Below are 18,010 nucleotides of genomic sequence, written 5' to 3' on the forward strand. Positions count from 1 at the left end.
TTGTAAAATGCTAAGTTGCACACAATACTATCTTTCTTAAAAATCCCCAATGCTTATCCCCTTTCTACAGAATAAAGGTCATCTTCTTTGGCTAGTCATTAGATCTTAATGATTTCCATGAATTTCCTTCTGAGTCTTATCTCTCACTTCCTGTCTTGTTCATTAAAATTCTGTTATTAAATTTCATGCAGTTCATTTTAGTTATTTATTTCCCATTGCACAGAAACCTGTCATTTTCATCCTGCACTTCTATCTGTTTTTAAAGGTGTGCTTAGGGAAGTGTTACCTGTTGGGACCACTCATCTTTAGAGGCTTCACTGCCTTTGTGTTTTCTGTATGTGTCTTTTTCACTGTGGCATTTTAGTTCTGTTCAGCTATTTCCCCACCATTTGCTTGTGAGCTCAAGTAGAGAAATTATTCATACGTAGGGATTTCCATAGGGCAAAGAGTTCATCAAAATTCAGTAAGTATGAATTTGATGAATGAGTTCTCACAGACACTATATAACAAAACATGAATAATCTTAACTTTTGGCTCATTTAAACTAGTTTTCTTGTGAAATAGGAGAATTTCCAAGAAGAGTTTATCAGTTTAGTAGATATATAGATGGGGGGCAGTTCAAACTTGAGAAACCTAATAAGTGCATCACTCATTCAGCATCTGGACAATTAAGAGTAACTTACATGCCACCCTTAGGACACTGTGTACTTCAGAGTATCAGGTTCTCTCATTAAGCATTCAAAAAGATTTCATAAGTAAATCTGATGTTTTGTTCTGCTCAGTTGTTACATCAGATTTTGTTACCTCTGTCAATTACATATATATTGCATTACATATGTTATTGACTCACAGTAAACAATCCATACCAAACAATATCCTCAAAGAGAAGGCAACAAACTTGGAATACATTTTCCCTAAAAACAAATTGCACAACAATCATCTTTACCCAAAATGAAGATGAAGTACTGAGAAAGCCCTTCTACTCCATAATCAAGCCAGGAAAAATACAGTCCAACAGTATTCTTCAGCTGAAAATACATGCAATTCAATAAACAAACTCTCTAAAATGAAATATTTCCAAGACCAGTGGGTACATTCTTTGAGTAAATGCTTCCCTAAATTGTCATAATGTCCAGGCCTTTTAGTTATATCCCTGTTAAAATAGAATTCAATAAAAATATTTTTTCCCCTAGGTTCTTTTTCACAGCCTCTTTGACATCTTTGTTTCTTAGAGAGTAAATCAAAGGATTCAACATGGGAGTGACTAGGGTGTAACATAGGGAGGCCACTTTACTCAGCTCAGGAAATCTGTCAGGAATGAAGTACATAAAAATGACAGCACCATACAGCACACTCACGACTCCTAGGTGAGAGCTGCAAGTAGAAAAAGCTTTTTTACGTCCCTCAGTTGAGTGTATCTTAAGAACTGTGGACACAATATACATGTAGGAAACAATAATAACAATTACAGTAGGTAAAATAGTAATGGTACATAAGAAAAAAGAAACCATCTTATGAATGTAAAGATCAGAACAAGAAATCCTCTGAAGTGGACGGTCATCACAGTAAAAGTGGTCAATGGCCCGAGAAGCACAGAAGGATAAAGTAAAAGTCATGCTGGTCTGAAGAACTGAGCTGATGCAGCCACAGAAATAGGAACCAGCCACCAACTGGGTGCAGAGACGTGCTGACATCTGGACAGAGTAGAGGAGTGGGTTGCAGATGGCAATGAAGCGGTCATAAGCCATGACGGCCAGGAGAAATCCCTCAGTCACAATGAAGAGAGCAAAGAGAAAGAGCTGGGTGACACAGCCTCCAAAGGAGATGGACTTGCTCTCAGACCAGAAGTTGGTCATAGCTTTGGGTGCAATAACAGATGAATAGAAGAGATCAATAAAGGAGAGGTTGCCTAGGAAGAAATACATTGGTGTGTTCAGCCGGGGATCAATCAAAATAATGGCTATCATCCCAACATTCCCTAGAAGGACCATGGCATACACAAGCAGAAATAACAGGAAGAGGAGAATGCGGAGCTCTGGGCAGACCCTGAAGCCTACAAGAATGAAGTCAGTCACTTCTGAGTGATTGCTCGTTCCCCTGTCTCCCATGGCAGAAACCTGCTGAGAGGCACAAGACAGAACTAGTGAACTCTTGGCTTTGACAGTTGCATAAATGTTGTCTTAAAGGTAGAAATACATGATTTACAGCTGAATTACAGGTCGTAAATAAAAGTTCTAATGTCATGAAGAAGCAAGAATTTGGATTAGGTAACACTAGTTCTGAAACTCTTATCCTATTAGGATAGAGAAAGAAGTTATTTTGTTAATGTATTAAAATCCTACTTTTGCAGTGAGTTTAAAAAATAGCAAGTTTAATGTCATATTTTACTCACACTTTGCATTTCTATTATTATTATTCTAATATAGTTACAGAATTGTCTTTGTCTAAAATAGTATTACATAAAACCTAAACTAGGAGTATTATATACAGTCTCTATGGTAGTGTTTATAGCTATTGTGATAGAGTCAAGTCAGTGTTTGAATCATTAAATTGCAGTAATCACTATATTTCAAAATATTTTTACCTTATTTTAATGCAGTATATTTAGTTTCCACTATTATTGTATTATATTTGAAAATATAATAAAAATAGATAAGTATTGGCATGTTAAAATTAATCACATCAACAAATCACTGAGCCCAGATAGAATAAAATCTCTAGTCTTTTCCAAAAATACGTTCAATTTCTCATATCAAGGACATTCTTCATATAAATGCATTGTTTTACCTCATTATAAATACTTCTTTTCCCTCAGTAGTTGTTTAATTTAAAAATGTCATAGTCAGCCCTTTTTTGGAGGCAGAGAGAGAAGCCAGTAAACATTCTCCTCCTCACACAATGAATGACTTTGTACCAAAGCTGTATTAGTTCAAGTGATCTAACTTCTTAAGGCAAGTAAACTCAAGGACTATACATAAAGGAAAGTTCATTTCTGAATTCTGGTATGCTTCACATGTCTTAAAATAAGGATAATTGGATAGCCATGGCTATTCAAGGACATTAACAACCTTGTGCCTTCCAGAGTCCATGACCATCTGCTACAGTCTCAAGAGTGGTGATTTATGATGGTCTTATTATTTTTACTGCTGTGAAACCTTTTTCAGGATACTTAAGCACTGAGGTTTTGTTCATTGTCTGTGATGGACTCCACTGGGAGGTGGATAATTATCAAGTCGATTATGAAGACCTAAGTGCAGGCTCTGGAGCTGTTGTCCATGAAGACTGCAGTAACCCGACTTACAAACTAATAGGCTATTAAAGTCCATATACAGTGAACTTTTCTTTCTCTGGTTTGTATCCTTTGGGAAGCTCTCTGGACTTTATTTTCCCCACTGACAAGAAAAAAATTTCTGATAATAATCAGAGACATCTTGATAGTCATAGTGAAATAGATTTAAAACTTTATATTAGCTGAGAAAAGTTTTAGGTAAATGAATATTTTAAATTATGGAATTTGCATTTGCTAGTGTTTATTGCTTATTGAAATTAAAATTGCATTTACTATGGTTTTAAAAAGATAAAAATTCACTACAAATTGTGATTTACCTGTATTTTTGAGGTGGACATGTTTTATGATATGACAAATGCCTTCTAAGTCACAAAAATTCAGATAACATTTTGCAATTCTATGTTTCCCTATATTTATGTACTAAAATATAATGAAAATATTTATTAGGAAATACAATGTAGCATTATTGAGTTAGAAAACATAATGAAAGAAATGATAGCATTCAATAAAATTATTTAAAAAATCCCTAGTAAAAATAAGTTATAAGGACCTATATTCAAAAATTATTTAATAATCATCTGACAAAAAGACTATGTTAAAACTGGAGACATAATACTACATATTAAATAAACTTGATATTACAAGGATGCCATTTTAGAAAAATCCCTTTTTTATTTGAAATAAATATTTGGAATTTATCAGTAATTTATCAGTGTATACACAGCAAAATGATATGGGGCCAGAGTGTCTTCTTAATATAATACAGTATTAGTAAAGTTTAGTCAATTTAGTGTAGAAGGATAGTGCAGTTTATTTTAAACAGGATCATATTAATCAAAGTGAATTGAGGTCTATCAAATTTGGAAAGGCTGGAAGAACTTTTGGCTCACCCTCTTCTATTAATCCTTAAAGTAATATAGGATTGATTCATAAAGAGAGACTACTATTGGGGGTACAGTTTAGAAACATAGCACCTTAACTCTGATCCAAGGATCAGATACATAGAAGCTGAATCATTTTACTACTTCCTCATCCATCAAAATGAACTTCTATAGGAAGCTGGGAACTCAATAATGCTGAAGAAAATAGTTCATGTATTTCCACAACCTTCATAACGTGTAGAAAAAGTCAAAATGGAATGCAAAGTTTATCCCCTAACTGACTGTGCCCTTCCAAATTCTGAGTTTGTATGGATCTAATTGATAGAACAAAATCTGTGTCAAGAACCTTGTAGGAGGAGACATTGTAATATTCCAACCATTTCCAACTACAAAACACATGGGGTATAGCTTGAATATTTGATCTACAAAATGTACCAGAATCCAATACACTTTTTTTTCAATCCCTAACTTTTCAAAATAGCATTAATAATAATAAGCTACTACTTATAATTACATAAGAAATACTGCATTCCCAATAGATGAAACTTAAAGAAACTCAACAAATTCAGTGACTCAAGTAATTCAGTGTGTGTACTTTGATCATGATCAACTTAATATAGGGATCAAAAACAATTACATAAGTAGAAAAGTCTATGGGTGTGGACACACACTATGGATGAAAAATTTTGATTTAGTTTGAACTAAATTGTAATAAATCATAACATAGCTCACCTTCTGGGATGCAGAAAAAGAAGTACTTAGAAGAATATACAAAGCCTTATGCATAAATTTTATAAAGCAGAAAGGGAGGAAAATCTAGATTAATCTCCTATTTCAACAATATGAAATAGAAAATAGCAATTCAAAACAAAAAATAAAATAAAGTAAATAACATAGATAAAATCAGTTAATTAGAGAAATGTGGATAATATAGGGCATTCTTTTGGCTTAATATTGATTCTTTGAAAGATTAGCAACATGTATAGAACCCTAGTTAATTAAACAAAGGAAAAAACAGTAACAGTAAATCATAAGTATCAGGAATGGAAAAGGCATATCACTATAGCTATTTCTGATTTAAAAAAGAATAGTAAACAGACATGGGGTGGCATAATGGATAAAGAAACAAGACCCACCTATATGCTGCCTACAAGAGACTCCTTTCAGACCTAAAGACATGCACAGACTGAAAGTGAAGGGATGGAAAAGAATACAAGCAGGAGTAGCAGTACTTATATTGGACAAAATAGACTTCAAAACAAAGAAAGTAACAAGAGGCAAAGAAGGACATTACATATTGATTAAGGGATCTGTCCAATAAGAGGATATAAGAATTATAAATATCTAAGCACCAAATAGGAACACCTAAATTTATAAAATAAATAAATACTAACAGACCTAAAGGTAGAAACAGATTGCAACTTAATTATACTAGGAGAGTTTCACCCCCCACTTACATCAATGGACAGATCAATGAGAGACAGCAAACAAGGAAAAAGAGGCATTGAATGGATTAGATCAGATGGACTTAATAGATACAGACAGAGTGTTTCACCCAAAAGCACCAAGATAACACATTTTTCTCATGTGCATGTGGAATATTTTCCAAAATAGATCACATATTAGGACACAAAAAGAGCCTCAGTAATTTCAAAAAGATTGAAATTGTATCTAACATTATTTCAGATCACAATGGTATGTAATTACAAATCAATTACATGAAGAAAAAAAAACAACCACTCCCCACCCCAAACACATGAAGGCTTAGCAACTTGTTTTAAACAATGAATGGATCAATGAACAAATCCAAGGAAAAAGTGATAAATGGAAAAAAATGAAAACAAAAATACATTTCAAAATATGTGGGATGCCACAAAAGCAGTTCTAAGTAAGAAAGTACAGAACAATACAGGCCTACTTCAAGAAACAAGAATCCCAAATAAACAGTCTAAACTCACAACGAAAGAAACTAGATATAGAAGAACAAATTAAACCCAAAGTTAGTAGAAGGAGGGACATAATACTTCAGAGCAGAAATAGATAAAATAGAGAATAAAAAAATAATAGAAAAAAATCAGTGAAACCAAGAGCTGGTTCTTTGAGAAGATAAACAAAAGAAATAAAACCTTAACCAGATTTATCAATAAAAATAGGGAAGGACACAAATAAACAAAATTAGAAACAAGAAAGGAGAAGTTAAAACTGACACCACAGATATACAAAGAGTTGTTAGAGAATTTTGTGATAAATTATATGCCATTAAGTTGAACAAGCTAGAAGAAATGGATAAATTCCTAGAACAGTACACCCTTCCAAGACTGACCCTGGAAGAAACAAAATCTGAACAGATCAGTCACCAGTAATGAAACTGAATTTATGATTGAAAAACTCCCAATAAACCAAATCTAAGAACCAGAGGGCTTCACAGATGAATTCTACCAAACATTCAAAGAAGAACTAGTACCTGTCCTTCTTAAAGTATTCCAAACTGTAGAAAAGGAGGGAACACTTCCAAACTCATTCTATGAAGCCAGCATCAATCTAACACCAAAATCAGACTAAAACAATACAAAAAAAGAAAATTCTAGACCAATATCCCTGATGACCATAGATGCAGAAATCCTCAACAAAATATTAGCAAACTGAATTAAAGGATCACCTATTATGATCAAGTAGAATTTATTCCAGGGATATTCATAAATAATTAATGTAATGCACCACATCAACAAAAGGAAGGATAAAAATAATATGATCATCTCAATAGATGCTGAGAAAGCATGTGACAAAATTTAACATCCATTCATGATAAAAGCTCTCAACAAATGGGTATAGAGGGAACTTATCTCAACATAATAAAGGCCATATATGACAAACCCACAGCTAACATCATATACAATGGCAAAAAGCTGATAGTTTTTCTTCTAAGATCAGGAAGAAGACAAGGATGTCCACTCTCATCATTATTATTCAACATAGTTTTAGAAGTCCTAGTCATGACAATCAGACATAACAAAGAGGTAAAAGGCATCCACATTGGAAAGGAAGAAGTAAAACTGTCACTGTTTGCGGATGACATGATGCTATATATAGAAAACCCTAAAGACTCCACCAAAAGCTATTAGAACTAATAATTGTATTCAGCAAAGTTGCAGGATACAAAATCTATACACAGAAATCTGTTGCATTCCTATATGCTAAGATAAACTAGCACAAAGAGAAATCAGAAAACAATTTCATTTATAATTGTATCAAAGAATAAAATAGCTAGGAATAAACCTAACCAAGGAGGTGAAAACATGTACTTTGAAAACTATGAGACACTGGATGAGAGAAGTTAAAGAAGACAAAAATAAATTGAAATCTATCCTATGGTCATGGATAGGAAGAATTAATATTGTCAAAATGGCCATCCTGCCCAAAATAGTTTACAGATTCAGTGCAATCCCTATCAAAACACCAATGGCATTTTTCAATGAACTAGAGCAAATAATCCCATAATTCATATGGAGCCACAAAAAACCCTGCATAGTCAAAGCAATCTTGAGAGAGAATAAAGCTTGGGTTACTACATGCCCTGACTTCACACTATACTACAAAGCTTCAGCATGATCCTGGCACAAGAACAGACCCATAGATCAATGGAACAGAATAGAGATTTCAGGATTAAACCCACACATGTATGGTCAATTAATATGATAAAGGAGCCATGAATATAAAATGGGGAAAAGAGAATATTCAATAACTGGTGTTGGGAAAACTGGACAGCTACAAGCAAGAGAATGAAACTAGATTATGGCTTAACTCCATGCAGAAAAGTAAATTTGACATGGATTAAAGACCTAAAAAGAAGACATGAAATCCTAAACTCTTAGAAAAAAACATAGGCAAAAATCTTCTGAGCATAAGTGTGAGGGAGTTTTTTCTGGACACATCTTCCCAGGCAAGGGAAGGAAAAGCAAAAATGAACAGAAAAAGCTTTTGTACAGCAAAGGGAACCATCAACAAAACAAGAAGGCAACCCACCATATGGGAGAATATATTTGTAAATGATTTATCTGATAAGTGGTTAACATCCAAAATATATAAAGAACTCATACATTGCAATACCAACAAACCAAATAACCCAACTGAAAAATGGTCAGAGGACTGGAATACATATTTTTCCAGAGAAGAAATACAGATTGTCAACAAGGACATGAAAAGATGCTCCGCATTGCTAATTACCAGGGAAATGCAAATCAAAACTACGATGAGCTACCACCTCATACCAGTCAGAATGGCCACTATCCAAAAGATAAGAAATATTAAGTGTTGGTGAGGATGTGGAGAATAGGGATTCCCCTCCTACACTCTTGGTGGGAATGTAAATTGGTGCAGCCACTGTGGAAAGCAGTATGGAGGTTCCTCAAAAACTAAAAATAGAATACCATGTGACCAAATAACCTTACTTGTAGGAATTTACCTGAAGAAAGTAAAATCTCTGAATCTAAAAGATATATGCACCCCTAGGTTTATCACTGCATTATTTACAATAGTCAAGATATGGAAGCAACCTAAGTGTTTATCAATAGATGATTGGATAAAGAAGAGGTGGTACATATACACAATAGAATTATTATTCAGCTGTAGAAAAGAAGGAAATTCTGCCATTTGCTACAACATGAATAGACCTAGAGGTTAAGCTATGTGAAATAAACCAGGGAGAGAAAGATAAACAGCGTATGATTTCGCTTGCATGTGGAATCTAAAAAACAAAACAAAATGAACAAAATAGCAGTAGACTCATGGATGCTGAGAAGTGACTGAGGTTACTATTGGGGAGGGTCTGGGGTTGATAGGTGGTGTGGGTGAGGGAGATAAAGGGGTACAAAAATTTCAATCATAATATTAGTTGGTCACGGGGATGGTAGTACAATATTGAAAATATAGTCAATGGCTGTGCAACATCTTTCTATGCTGACAGTAACTGCTCTAGTTGGGATGAGGACTTATAATGTATGTAACTGTTCACTCACTGTGTTGTGTACTTGAAACCAATAAATATTGTATATCAATTATACATCAATAAAAAAATAGAATAAAATCAGCCAGTCAACATTTCTGTTAAACTTTATTTTTTCAAGAAATTAAATATTATAACTAGACCAAATTGATTCTAATATATATCCATACTCCCAACCTGTCCTTAAAGAATGTCAAATTAGTGAAACTATGCCAATAACAGAAACAAAAATATGGGAGATATTATGAGGTATTTTATAGTTTATGCCATATGTATTTTAATTATTTATAACTATAAAATTTGCAAATGTATTTGTATATATACATAATTAAAAATTTTATAACTATAACATTATAAGATATTTCCATAGTATGTGAATTTTTAAATTTCTCATTTGTCAGTTTTACATTTATGATAGACTATTGAATAGGAAACCACTATGATACTCAATCTCTTGACTCCAAATAACCCTCTAAAATCTGTTTTGTTTCAATTTCCCATAATAAAATTTGAATAAGAATAACTTTTTTCTCTACCTTTCTAATGTATTTTACTTAAGGATATTTTAGTTATAACAGCATAAGCTTAAGTAAATGCAAAGCAAACTTGTTTAAATACATATTTGTTTCTTTTCAAAATTAATATATGTTTAAGTTGTGTGACTCTTATTTTTCATATGCAGAGATCTTTGTATTCCTAATTAGATTTGCCTGTTTCTGAAAAGAGAGGAAGATTTCTGCCAAAGATCTTAGAATTCTCCATTTGCTTTCTGATTTGCAAAATCCAAAAGGGACCAAAGAGGGAAAGAAGAAAGGACGGAAAGTCAAATTTCACTGTGTTTAGGAAATAAAAGCAAGAATCACTTCTATTTTTAGCAGATGAACTGTGCCACTAAGCATATACGTCACCATATGGGCAAAAAACAACAGAAGAAATAAGAATATGATGTTAATGTGTAAAAGGATGATATTTTTGTCAGAATCTGAAATCTTTCTATTAATATAAGGAAGACAGATACAATGTTTGCATATTATTTCTCTGTGGTAGATAAACTAAAATATCATTGAAAATATAAAATGAGAACATCAATGGAAAGACTTTTACTCCAAAAAAAATGAAGTCTGTGATTATAATATTTGTGAGAAAGATCTTACACTAAAGGGGACAACTTTCAATGGTGGTAAATGATAATAAATCAAGTAAAAAAATCCAACCCCACCTCTTCTTTACAGACATTATCTTAGAATCTCCATTTCCTCAAAGCTCACTTAGAGGGGAAAACTGCACTGTTTACAAACAAGCATTTCTAAAAAGGCTAACAGATCAGCTTGAACTCTTCACTAGGAAGACATTTTAAAATAGTAATCTGTTTTTCTGTTCAGTGGTGTTTTGTAAAATACTGGGAACAATATGATGAAATGAAAATTGTATCCATGCTGGTTCCTAGTTATTTTTCATTAAAACAAGTATTGTGATCACCCGTTTCTTTCATTTTATCATTTCTCCAGTCCCGCCTATATGTCAGCTGTGAAGAGTGAACTTAATAGAAATTACTCAGAGGTGACTGAGTTTATGCTGTTGGGGCTCAGAACCCCTCCAAAGCTGCAGATCCTCAGTCCCAATGTCCTTGCTGATCTACACTGTCACTGTGGGGGGACATAGCAGCATAACTGTCATGAAGATGGTCTCCAGACTTCATATGCTGGTCAGGAAAACTTGACATGACTGGAATATTTTAAAATAGAGCTGGAGCGGCCACTGCAGAGAAACTGCCTCACCATCTTTGTTTGAAATGGGCAAAATGTCAAATGTTTAAAGCCACTGCTGAGAAGTCAGCAGAGAACCAACATCCTGATCACAAGGCTGATGGCTATGGCATTTAAGCAGGTAGAATCAATTGGCAATTAATGTATAACCCAGAGTAGCTTAACTTGTTAACATCCATAGAAAGCTTTCCCCCCGTTTCTCTTCACTCATAATTGCCCCCCTTCCTCATAAAACCCCTTAGTTCCACCCTATAACAGGACACTTTGGGTTTCTACCTTAATCTGTGCTTCCCACATTGCAGTTCTTTGATGCCAAATAAACATTTCATGGTTTCTGGCAGTGGCTTTAACACTATGTACTTTTTCCTTTACAACTTGTCCTGTTAAGATTTCTCAGGCTACACCACAGTCAATGCTCCTAAAACTTTATCCTGTCTAATGAAAAGAAAATTTCTTACAATGGCTATGCAGCTCAGTTTTTCTTCTTTGTGCTGTTTTTCACAGCTGAAGGCTTTCTTCTGGCTGTCATGGCATTCAATCAATTTTCAGCCATTTGCTCCCCTCTCCTTTACCCTGTGCACATGTCCCAGACAGTCTGTGTTTGATTGGTAACTGGATCCTAAATCTGTGGATGTAGCGACTCCATAGTCCAATCAGGTTTCAACTCCAGTTTGTATTTCTGTGGAGAAAACAGAATGGACTTCTTTTTCTGTGGTGTCCCAGCCTTTATCCAGATCTCAGGTGTTGACACCTTTGTGAATGAGATTGTATGATTTACCCTCTCTGCTCTCATGATCATCACCACCACAACTGTTATTCTGGTTTCCTGTGCTTCCACTGTCCTGAAGATCCCCTTGACCCATAGCAGCAGTGAGACCTTCTCCACCTGTGGGTCCCCCATAGTGATGGTGAGTTATTCTACGGGACTGTGGCCTTCATGTGTGCCCAACCTGGGGCCATCTTCTCACCAGAGCCAAACAAGACCGTGGCTGTGCTCCACACACTTATAACACCAATGCTGAACCTTGTAATATATAGAGATGTGAAAGATGCTGTGAAAAGAATATTACATAGGAAACAGTTCTCTCACCGACATTTGTAAAACCATGATAGTGGACAATTTTGTTTTCTAAGGGCCCTAGTTATCCTTGTTCTTTGAATATTATTATGTCAAAGATATTTGCATATATATGGCAGCATACATTTTTCTAAGTTTTACAAAGTGATTTTTCTAATAATATACATCATTTTATATTTGTTTAGAATACATGAAAGCATATATGGCTTATGTAATAATATTTCAATTTTAATTTTATTTTGAGAAGTGAATACATGATTAAGAAGTAAATAATATTAATCTGTGTGAACTTTTCTTTGAATTTTTTATTTTGCAAAGTAAGTAAAATGATATTATCTTGGAAAACATAACACAGTGTGTACTTGGCAAACAGAATAGAAGTGGTGACATAGATCACTTTTGAGTAAAGGCCCTATTCTTTCCCAAAGATCCAGGCATGTATTCTGAGGAGTATCATCCTTAGAGTTATTAGTCATATAAAAGGGAAGTCCACACAATATCCACCATATGATAGAAAAGTTTTCACAAATGCCTAAGGTGCCTAACTGGTTTTCTTGGTTTCACTGGAGATGGCTGGTAATTACAGGTATGCTTTGGTTATGTAACTATACTCCTATTATGTTAATGTGTGTGCGCAATTTAAGTAGTAGTTTAAAACCTATACATGCTGAAGTTACTCTACAAGAAGATATGCCAAAGAAATAATCAATCTTCCCATGTTTTCTTCCGCCTGCTACTTCTATAGCTTTTCTTCTTCCTTCCTAATTACAACCCCTAAATAGAATTCGTGCCTCATATCGAATTTACCGAGTATCATAATTCTTCCAAGTGGTAAAGATACCTCAAGACAAATGCTGGGCATAGATGCCACAGGGCATAAATATGCAAAGAAGTAAAAAGCTAACCTTTTCAAACAATAAGGCTTCTCTCTCACTTACCAACTTTACATTTCCCTGTATGGCCCCGGAAGACGACTGGTTAGCCAGAGACGGGTAAGATTCGTCAAGGGAGGAACAACCTAAGACAGGCACAATCGCAGGGGAGCCATCAGGTGAGAAAATGGGGATCAGCAGAGGTGAGGCTTAGAACCTCACCCCCCCTGTTCTGAGAGAAATCTTCTGCATACGTGGATGTTTTATTGCCCTTGTCTAGCTTTGATTAACACATAGTCTACAGGCACACACCTGATCATCTACATTTGCTCTCTTACAACACTAAACTATGTTTTCTACCTTTATCTTGTATCTACCTACCACTTCAGCATTTTATTAAAAATAATAATAATAAAGAGAGAAATGTGGCATCCCCATATAAACCAAGTATAAAAATCAAATGAGTATTCATATTTGAACTGAGTGTTTATAGTTCATAATGCATGAGCAAAACCGAAAGTTTCTGTGATGACTGCCCTTGTACTGTTCACCATGTAACTTATTCACTATGTAAGAACTTGTTCATTATGCTTCAGAAGATTGGAGACTGACGAAAATTAGGCTTGGGGTGGATTAATGATTGTGCATTGAACATTGAATCCCCTATACAGAATTTTAGTGTTGTTAACAATCATTTGATCAATAAATATGAGAGATGCCCTCACAAAAAAAAAAAAAAAAAAGTACACGCTTCCAATTGTAAAATAAATAAGTAACCGGGATGTAATGTATAGCATAAGGAATATAGTCAAAATATTGTAACAACTTGGTATGGTGATAGCTGGTACCTAGAATTATCATGTATATAAATGTTGAATCACTGTGTTGTACACCTGAAACTAATGTAATACTGTGTGTCAACTACCCTTCAATAAAAAATAATTATCTAAAAAAAAAAAAAAAAGGGAAGTCCACAAAATTTTAACTGAGAAGTGAGCATTTATTCACATGGAACATAAAGGGCAATAACATTCTCCTAACTTTTGTTTCCCCATTTTCTTCTTAAATGAGATGATACATTTCATAGTAATAAAAATTGATCCATAAAGAACATTTTTATCACCCTTTTCAAATGATGAAATTGAAGTATAAGACTAAGTAACTTGGTATAGATGAAAGTCAACACCAGTATGGCTCCAGCAGTTTTATTATTTAAATATGTATTCCAAAGCATGTGAAATATTTTAAAAATGTAATCTCACAATCTAGAAACAACCATTTCTGAAGGGAGGTCTAGGTATGGAGCTAGTGCTGGAACTACAGCAAATTTGACCATTTTCCTATCATTTGTGCCAATGTTATTCTGTGTTTCTATTTTCTTTTAACATTTTAATCAATATTTGATGCAGAGCAGAGTAACATTTGTATGTAAGTTTATATATTTGTGTTTGTTCTTTTAATTTATTACATATACTTACCAACCAAAAAATCAGTTAAATATTTTTAAATATTAATGTTTTTAAAACTCCATATGGTGTGGTCTCAAGTTTTCTCTCTCAATCAGGAATTTTCCTAACATTAAAAAAAAATAAAAGAATGAGTTTGCTATACTTTGTCTGCTTTTCTTTTGTGTCTTTAAAGACATGTAAGCATTGAATAAGAATCAAGGAGCCAATTGAGAAAAAAGTTAGTGGGAGTGAATAACTTGTTTTGGGAAAGTATACATTCAGTTTGTCACTGATCTGACACTTACCTACATTGGGTTAGATGGGAAAGTTCTTTCATTTCTCTTCCTCTAACATGTGGGTTGTATATAACCTCATTCTGTCATAATTGAATTTAGGCAGAAGGGGATGTACTTTTAAGACTTCATTGCTTCCCCAAATGCTCTAGTTCAAATTGACACCTGGCTGATTCCAGCTACTTAAAATAAAGCAATACCATACCTTGTTTTCATTCACTACTGTTGCTTCAGGCAAGTAGTCCTACAGATAATTCATGATAGTATGCACAGCTGGCTATTTCAGAGTCAAGAAATTAGTGGTCTTCTGTTAAAATATTACTTAAAAGGATCCAAATTTATCCACATTTCTAAGAAATAATAATTTCTTTTGGTTTATGAAGTTTTGGTTAATGTATTTTACAGGTATAGTAATTGTATCTTAGAATAATTATTTTACCATTAAAAATATAATTATACTGCTGCTTTCATCTTTGAGAAATTGAAGCCTAAATTACATTTATCACTTGTGTTTAAACATACCCTCTCTTCAAGACTGTTTACCCCCCCCATTTATAATATAATTTTCTTAAATATTTAATCTACAGATTAAAAATTTTTCCCCTGAAAAATGGTTTTAATTCATGGAAGAAAAACTTAAAAAAAAATCTAGTTACATTTTATTTTTATTTATTTATTTAATATAGAAGTACATAAAATATACAAGTCTTAGGGGAGAGATTCAAGATGACGGCATGAGAGGTGAGACAGAGAACTCCTCTCAAAACCACATATAACATGAAAATATAGTTTATACAACTAATCTTAAAAGAGCAACAGGAAAGAAGGCTGCGCCAGACTGCATATACTTGGAGAACAGAGCAGACCTCATGAGACAGGAGTGTATATCAATGATACCTTAAGACAAAAAAAAAAATACAAGTCTTAGTGTACAGCTTGATGAATTTTGACATGTGTACCACTCATGTAACCATCATCCAGATAAAGATGCCAAATATAATCACTATTTACCCCTTCCCCCACATATTTTACTCATTTCCCTACTCTTTCTTGCCCATGGCAACTACTGATCTGTTCTCTTTGTTTATGAATCTATTTTAGTTTTATTTTTCCACTCATTTGTATTGTTTTTTAGAATCCACATATAAGTGAAATCATATGGTATTTGTCTTTCTCTGACTTATTTCACTAGCATAATATCCTCTAGGTTCATCTATGCTGTCACAAATAGCCAGGTCTTTTTCTTTTATATGGCTGAGTAATATTCTATTGTACAAGTGTACCACATCTTCTTTATCCATTCATCTATCAATGGACATTTGGGTTGTTTCCATATTTCAGCTATCGTAAATAATGGTATAATAAACATAGGAATGCATATATCTTTTTGGATTAGTGATTTTGTTTTCTTTGGGTAAATTCCCAGAAGTTGATTTGCTGGGTTATATGGTATTTCCATTTTTAGGTCTATGTTCTAGCTCAATGCTTTTCATAATAGCTGCACCAATTTGTAATCCTACCCACAGAGTACTTATTGCCTCATTCTTTCCAACACTTGTTATTTCTTGTCTTGTTGATATTAGCCATTCTTACTGATGGGAAGCTACATCTCACTGTGGTTTTGATTTGCATGTTCCTGATGATTAGTGATGTTGAGCATCTTTTCATGTGTCAAAAGGCCATTTGTATGTCTTCTTTGGAAAAATGTCCATTCATATCCTCTGCCCATTTTTTAATTGGGTTATTTGTTTTCCTGGTGTTGATTTGTATGAATTCTTTATATATTTTGGATATTAGTCCCTTATCATGTATATTATTTGGAAATATGTTCTCCCATATAGAAGTCTGCCTTTGCATTTCGTGATGGTTTCCTTTGGTGTGCAGAAGATTTTTAGTGTGATGTAGTCCATTTTGTGTATTTTTGTTTTTGTTTCCCTTGTCTGGGGAGATATATCCAGAAAGAAATTACTAATGCTAGTGTTCAGAAGTTACTGCCTATGTTTTCTTCCAGGAGTTTTGTGGCTTCATGTCACATATTTAGGTTTTTAATCTACTTAGTGTTTATTTTTTATGTGGTGCTATACACTGATCCAGCATCATTCTTTTGAATGAAGCTTTGTAGTTTTCCCAGCACCACTTATCTGTTTTTCCCCATTGTACATTCTTGCCTCCTTTGTCATATTTTAACTGACCATATATGCATGCTTTTTTTCTGGGCTCTCTGTTCTGTTACACTGGTCTATGTTCTTAGGCCAGTACCATAATGTTTTAATTATGGTAGCTTTATAACATAGTTGGAAGCCAGGGAGCACAATACCCCCAGGTTTGTTCTTTCTAAAGATTTCTTGGGCTTTTTGAGTTATTTTTATGGTTCCATACAAATTTTAAGATAATTTATTCTAGTTCAGTGAAAAATCCATTAGTGTTTTGATGGGGGTTGCACTGAATCTGTAGATTGCTCTGGGCTGTATGGCTATTTTGAAAATATTAATTCTTCCTATCCATGAGCATGGAATAGCTTTCCATTTATATGTTATCTTAAATTTCTTCACCACTGTCTTATAGTTTTAAGAGTATAGGTCTTTTATCTCCTTGGTAAATTTCTTCTTAGGCATTTTATTCTTTCCGATGCAATTGTAAATGGGATTGACTTCTTAATTTCTCCTTCTTTTGAGTTCATTATTTGTATATAGAAGCACAACAGATTTCTGTATGTTGATTTTGTATCCTAAGAATCTATTGAGTTCATTTATTAATTCTACTATTTTTTTGGTGGAGTCCTTAAGGCTTTCTATATAAAGTATCATGGCATCTCTAAATAGTGATAATTTTATTTCTTCCATAACAATTCAGGTGCTTCTTATTTCTTTTTATTGCCTGAATGCTATGGCTAGAACTTCCAGTACTATGTTTAATAAAAGTTTTGAGAGTGCGTACCCTTGTCATGTTCCTGATCTTAGAGGTAAAGCTTTCAGCTTCTCACCATTTAGTAGGATGTTAGCTGTGGTTTGTCATATATACTCTTTATTATATTGAGGTACATTCCCTCTATACCCATTTAATTGAGAGTTTTTAGCATGAATGGATGTTGAATTTTGTCAAAAGCTTTTTCAGTATCTATGGAGATGATCATATAGGTTTGATCCTTCCTTTTGTTATTGTGGTGTGTCACATTGATTGTGCTAATATTTTGTTGAGAATTTTTACATCTATGCTCATTAGGGATATAGTCTATGATTTTCATTTTTTGTAGTGTCTCTGTCTGGCTGTTTTGGTATCAAGGTGACGCTAGCCTCATAGAATGATTTGGAAGTTTTCCGTTCTCTTCAATTTTTTGGAATAGTTTGAGAGGATAGGTATTAACTCTTCTTTAAATGTTTG

At 33.7% G+C, this 18,010-nt stretch overlaps 1 protein-coding gene and 1 pseudogene across 1 annotated transcript; one reads left to right on the forward strand and one right to left on the reverse strand.

The window, feature by feature from the left end:
• Positions 1 to 1,145: 1,145 nt before the first annotated feature.
• On the reverse strand, positions 1,146 to 2,132 carry LOC118927177 (olfactory receptor 9K2-like). Its single transcript, XM_036915063.2, has one exon. The coding sequence runs from the start codon at positions 2,106 to 2,108 to the stop codon at positions 1,146 to 1,148; it is 963 nt and encodes a 320-aa protein (XP_036770958.2). The 5' UTR covers positions 2,109 to 2,132.
• Positions 2,133 to 10,690: 8,558 nt separating this feature from the next.
• LOC130679262 (olfactory receptor 12-like) lies at positions 10,691 to 12,040 on the forward strand (annotated as a pseudogene).
• The last annotated feature ends 5,970 nt before the right edge of the window (positions 12,041 to 18,010 follow it).

This window comes from Manis pentadactyla, chromosome 10 (assembly GCF_030020395.1).
Source record: "Manis pentadactyla isolate mManPen7 chromosome 10, mManPen7.hap1, whole genome shotgun sequence".
Taxonomy (NCBI): domain Eukaryota; kingdom Metazoa; phylum Chordata; class Mammalia; order Pholidota; family Manidae; genus Manis; species Manis pentadactyla.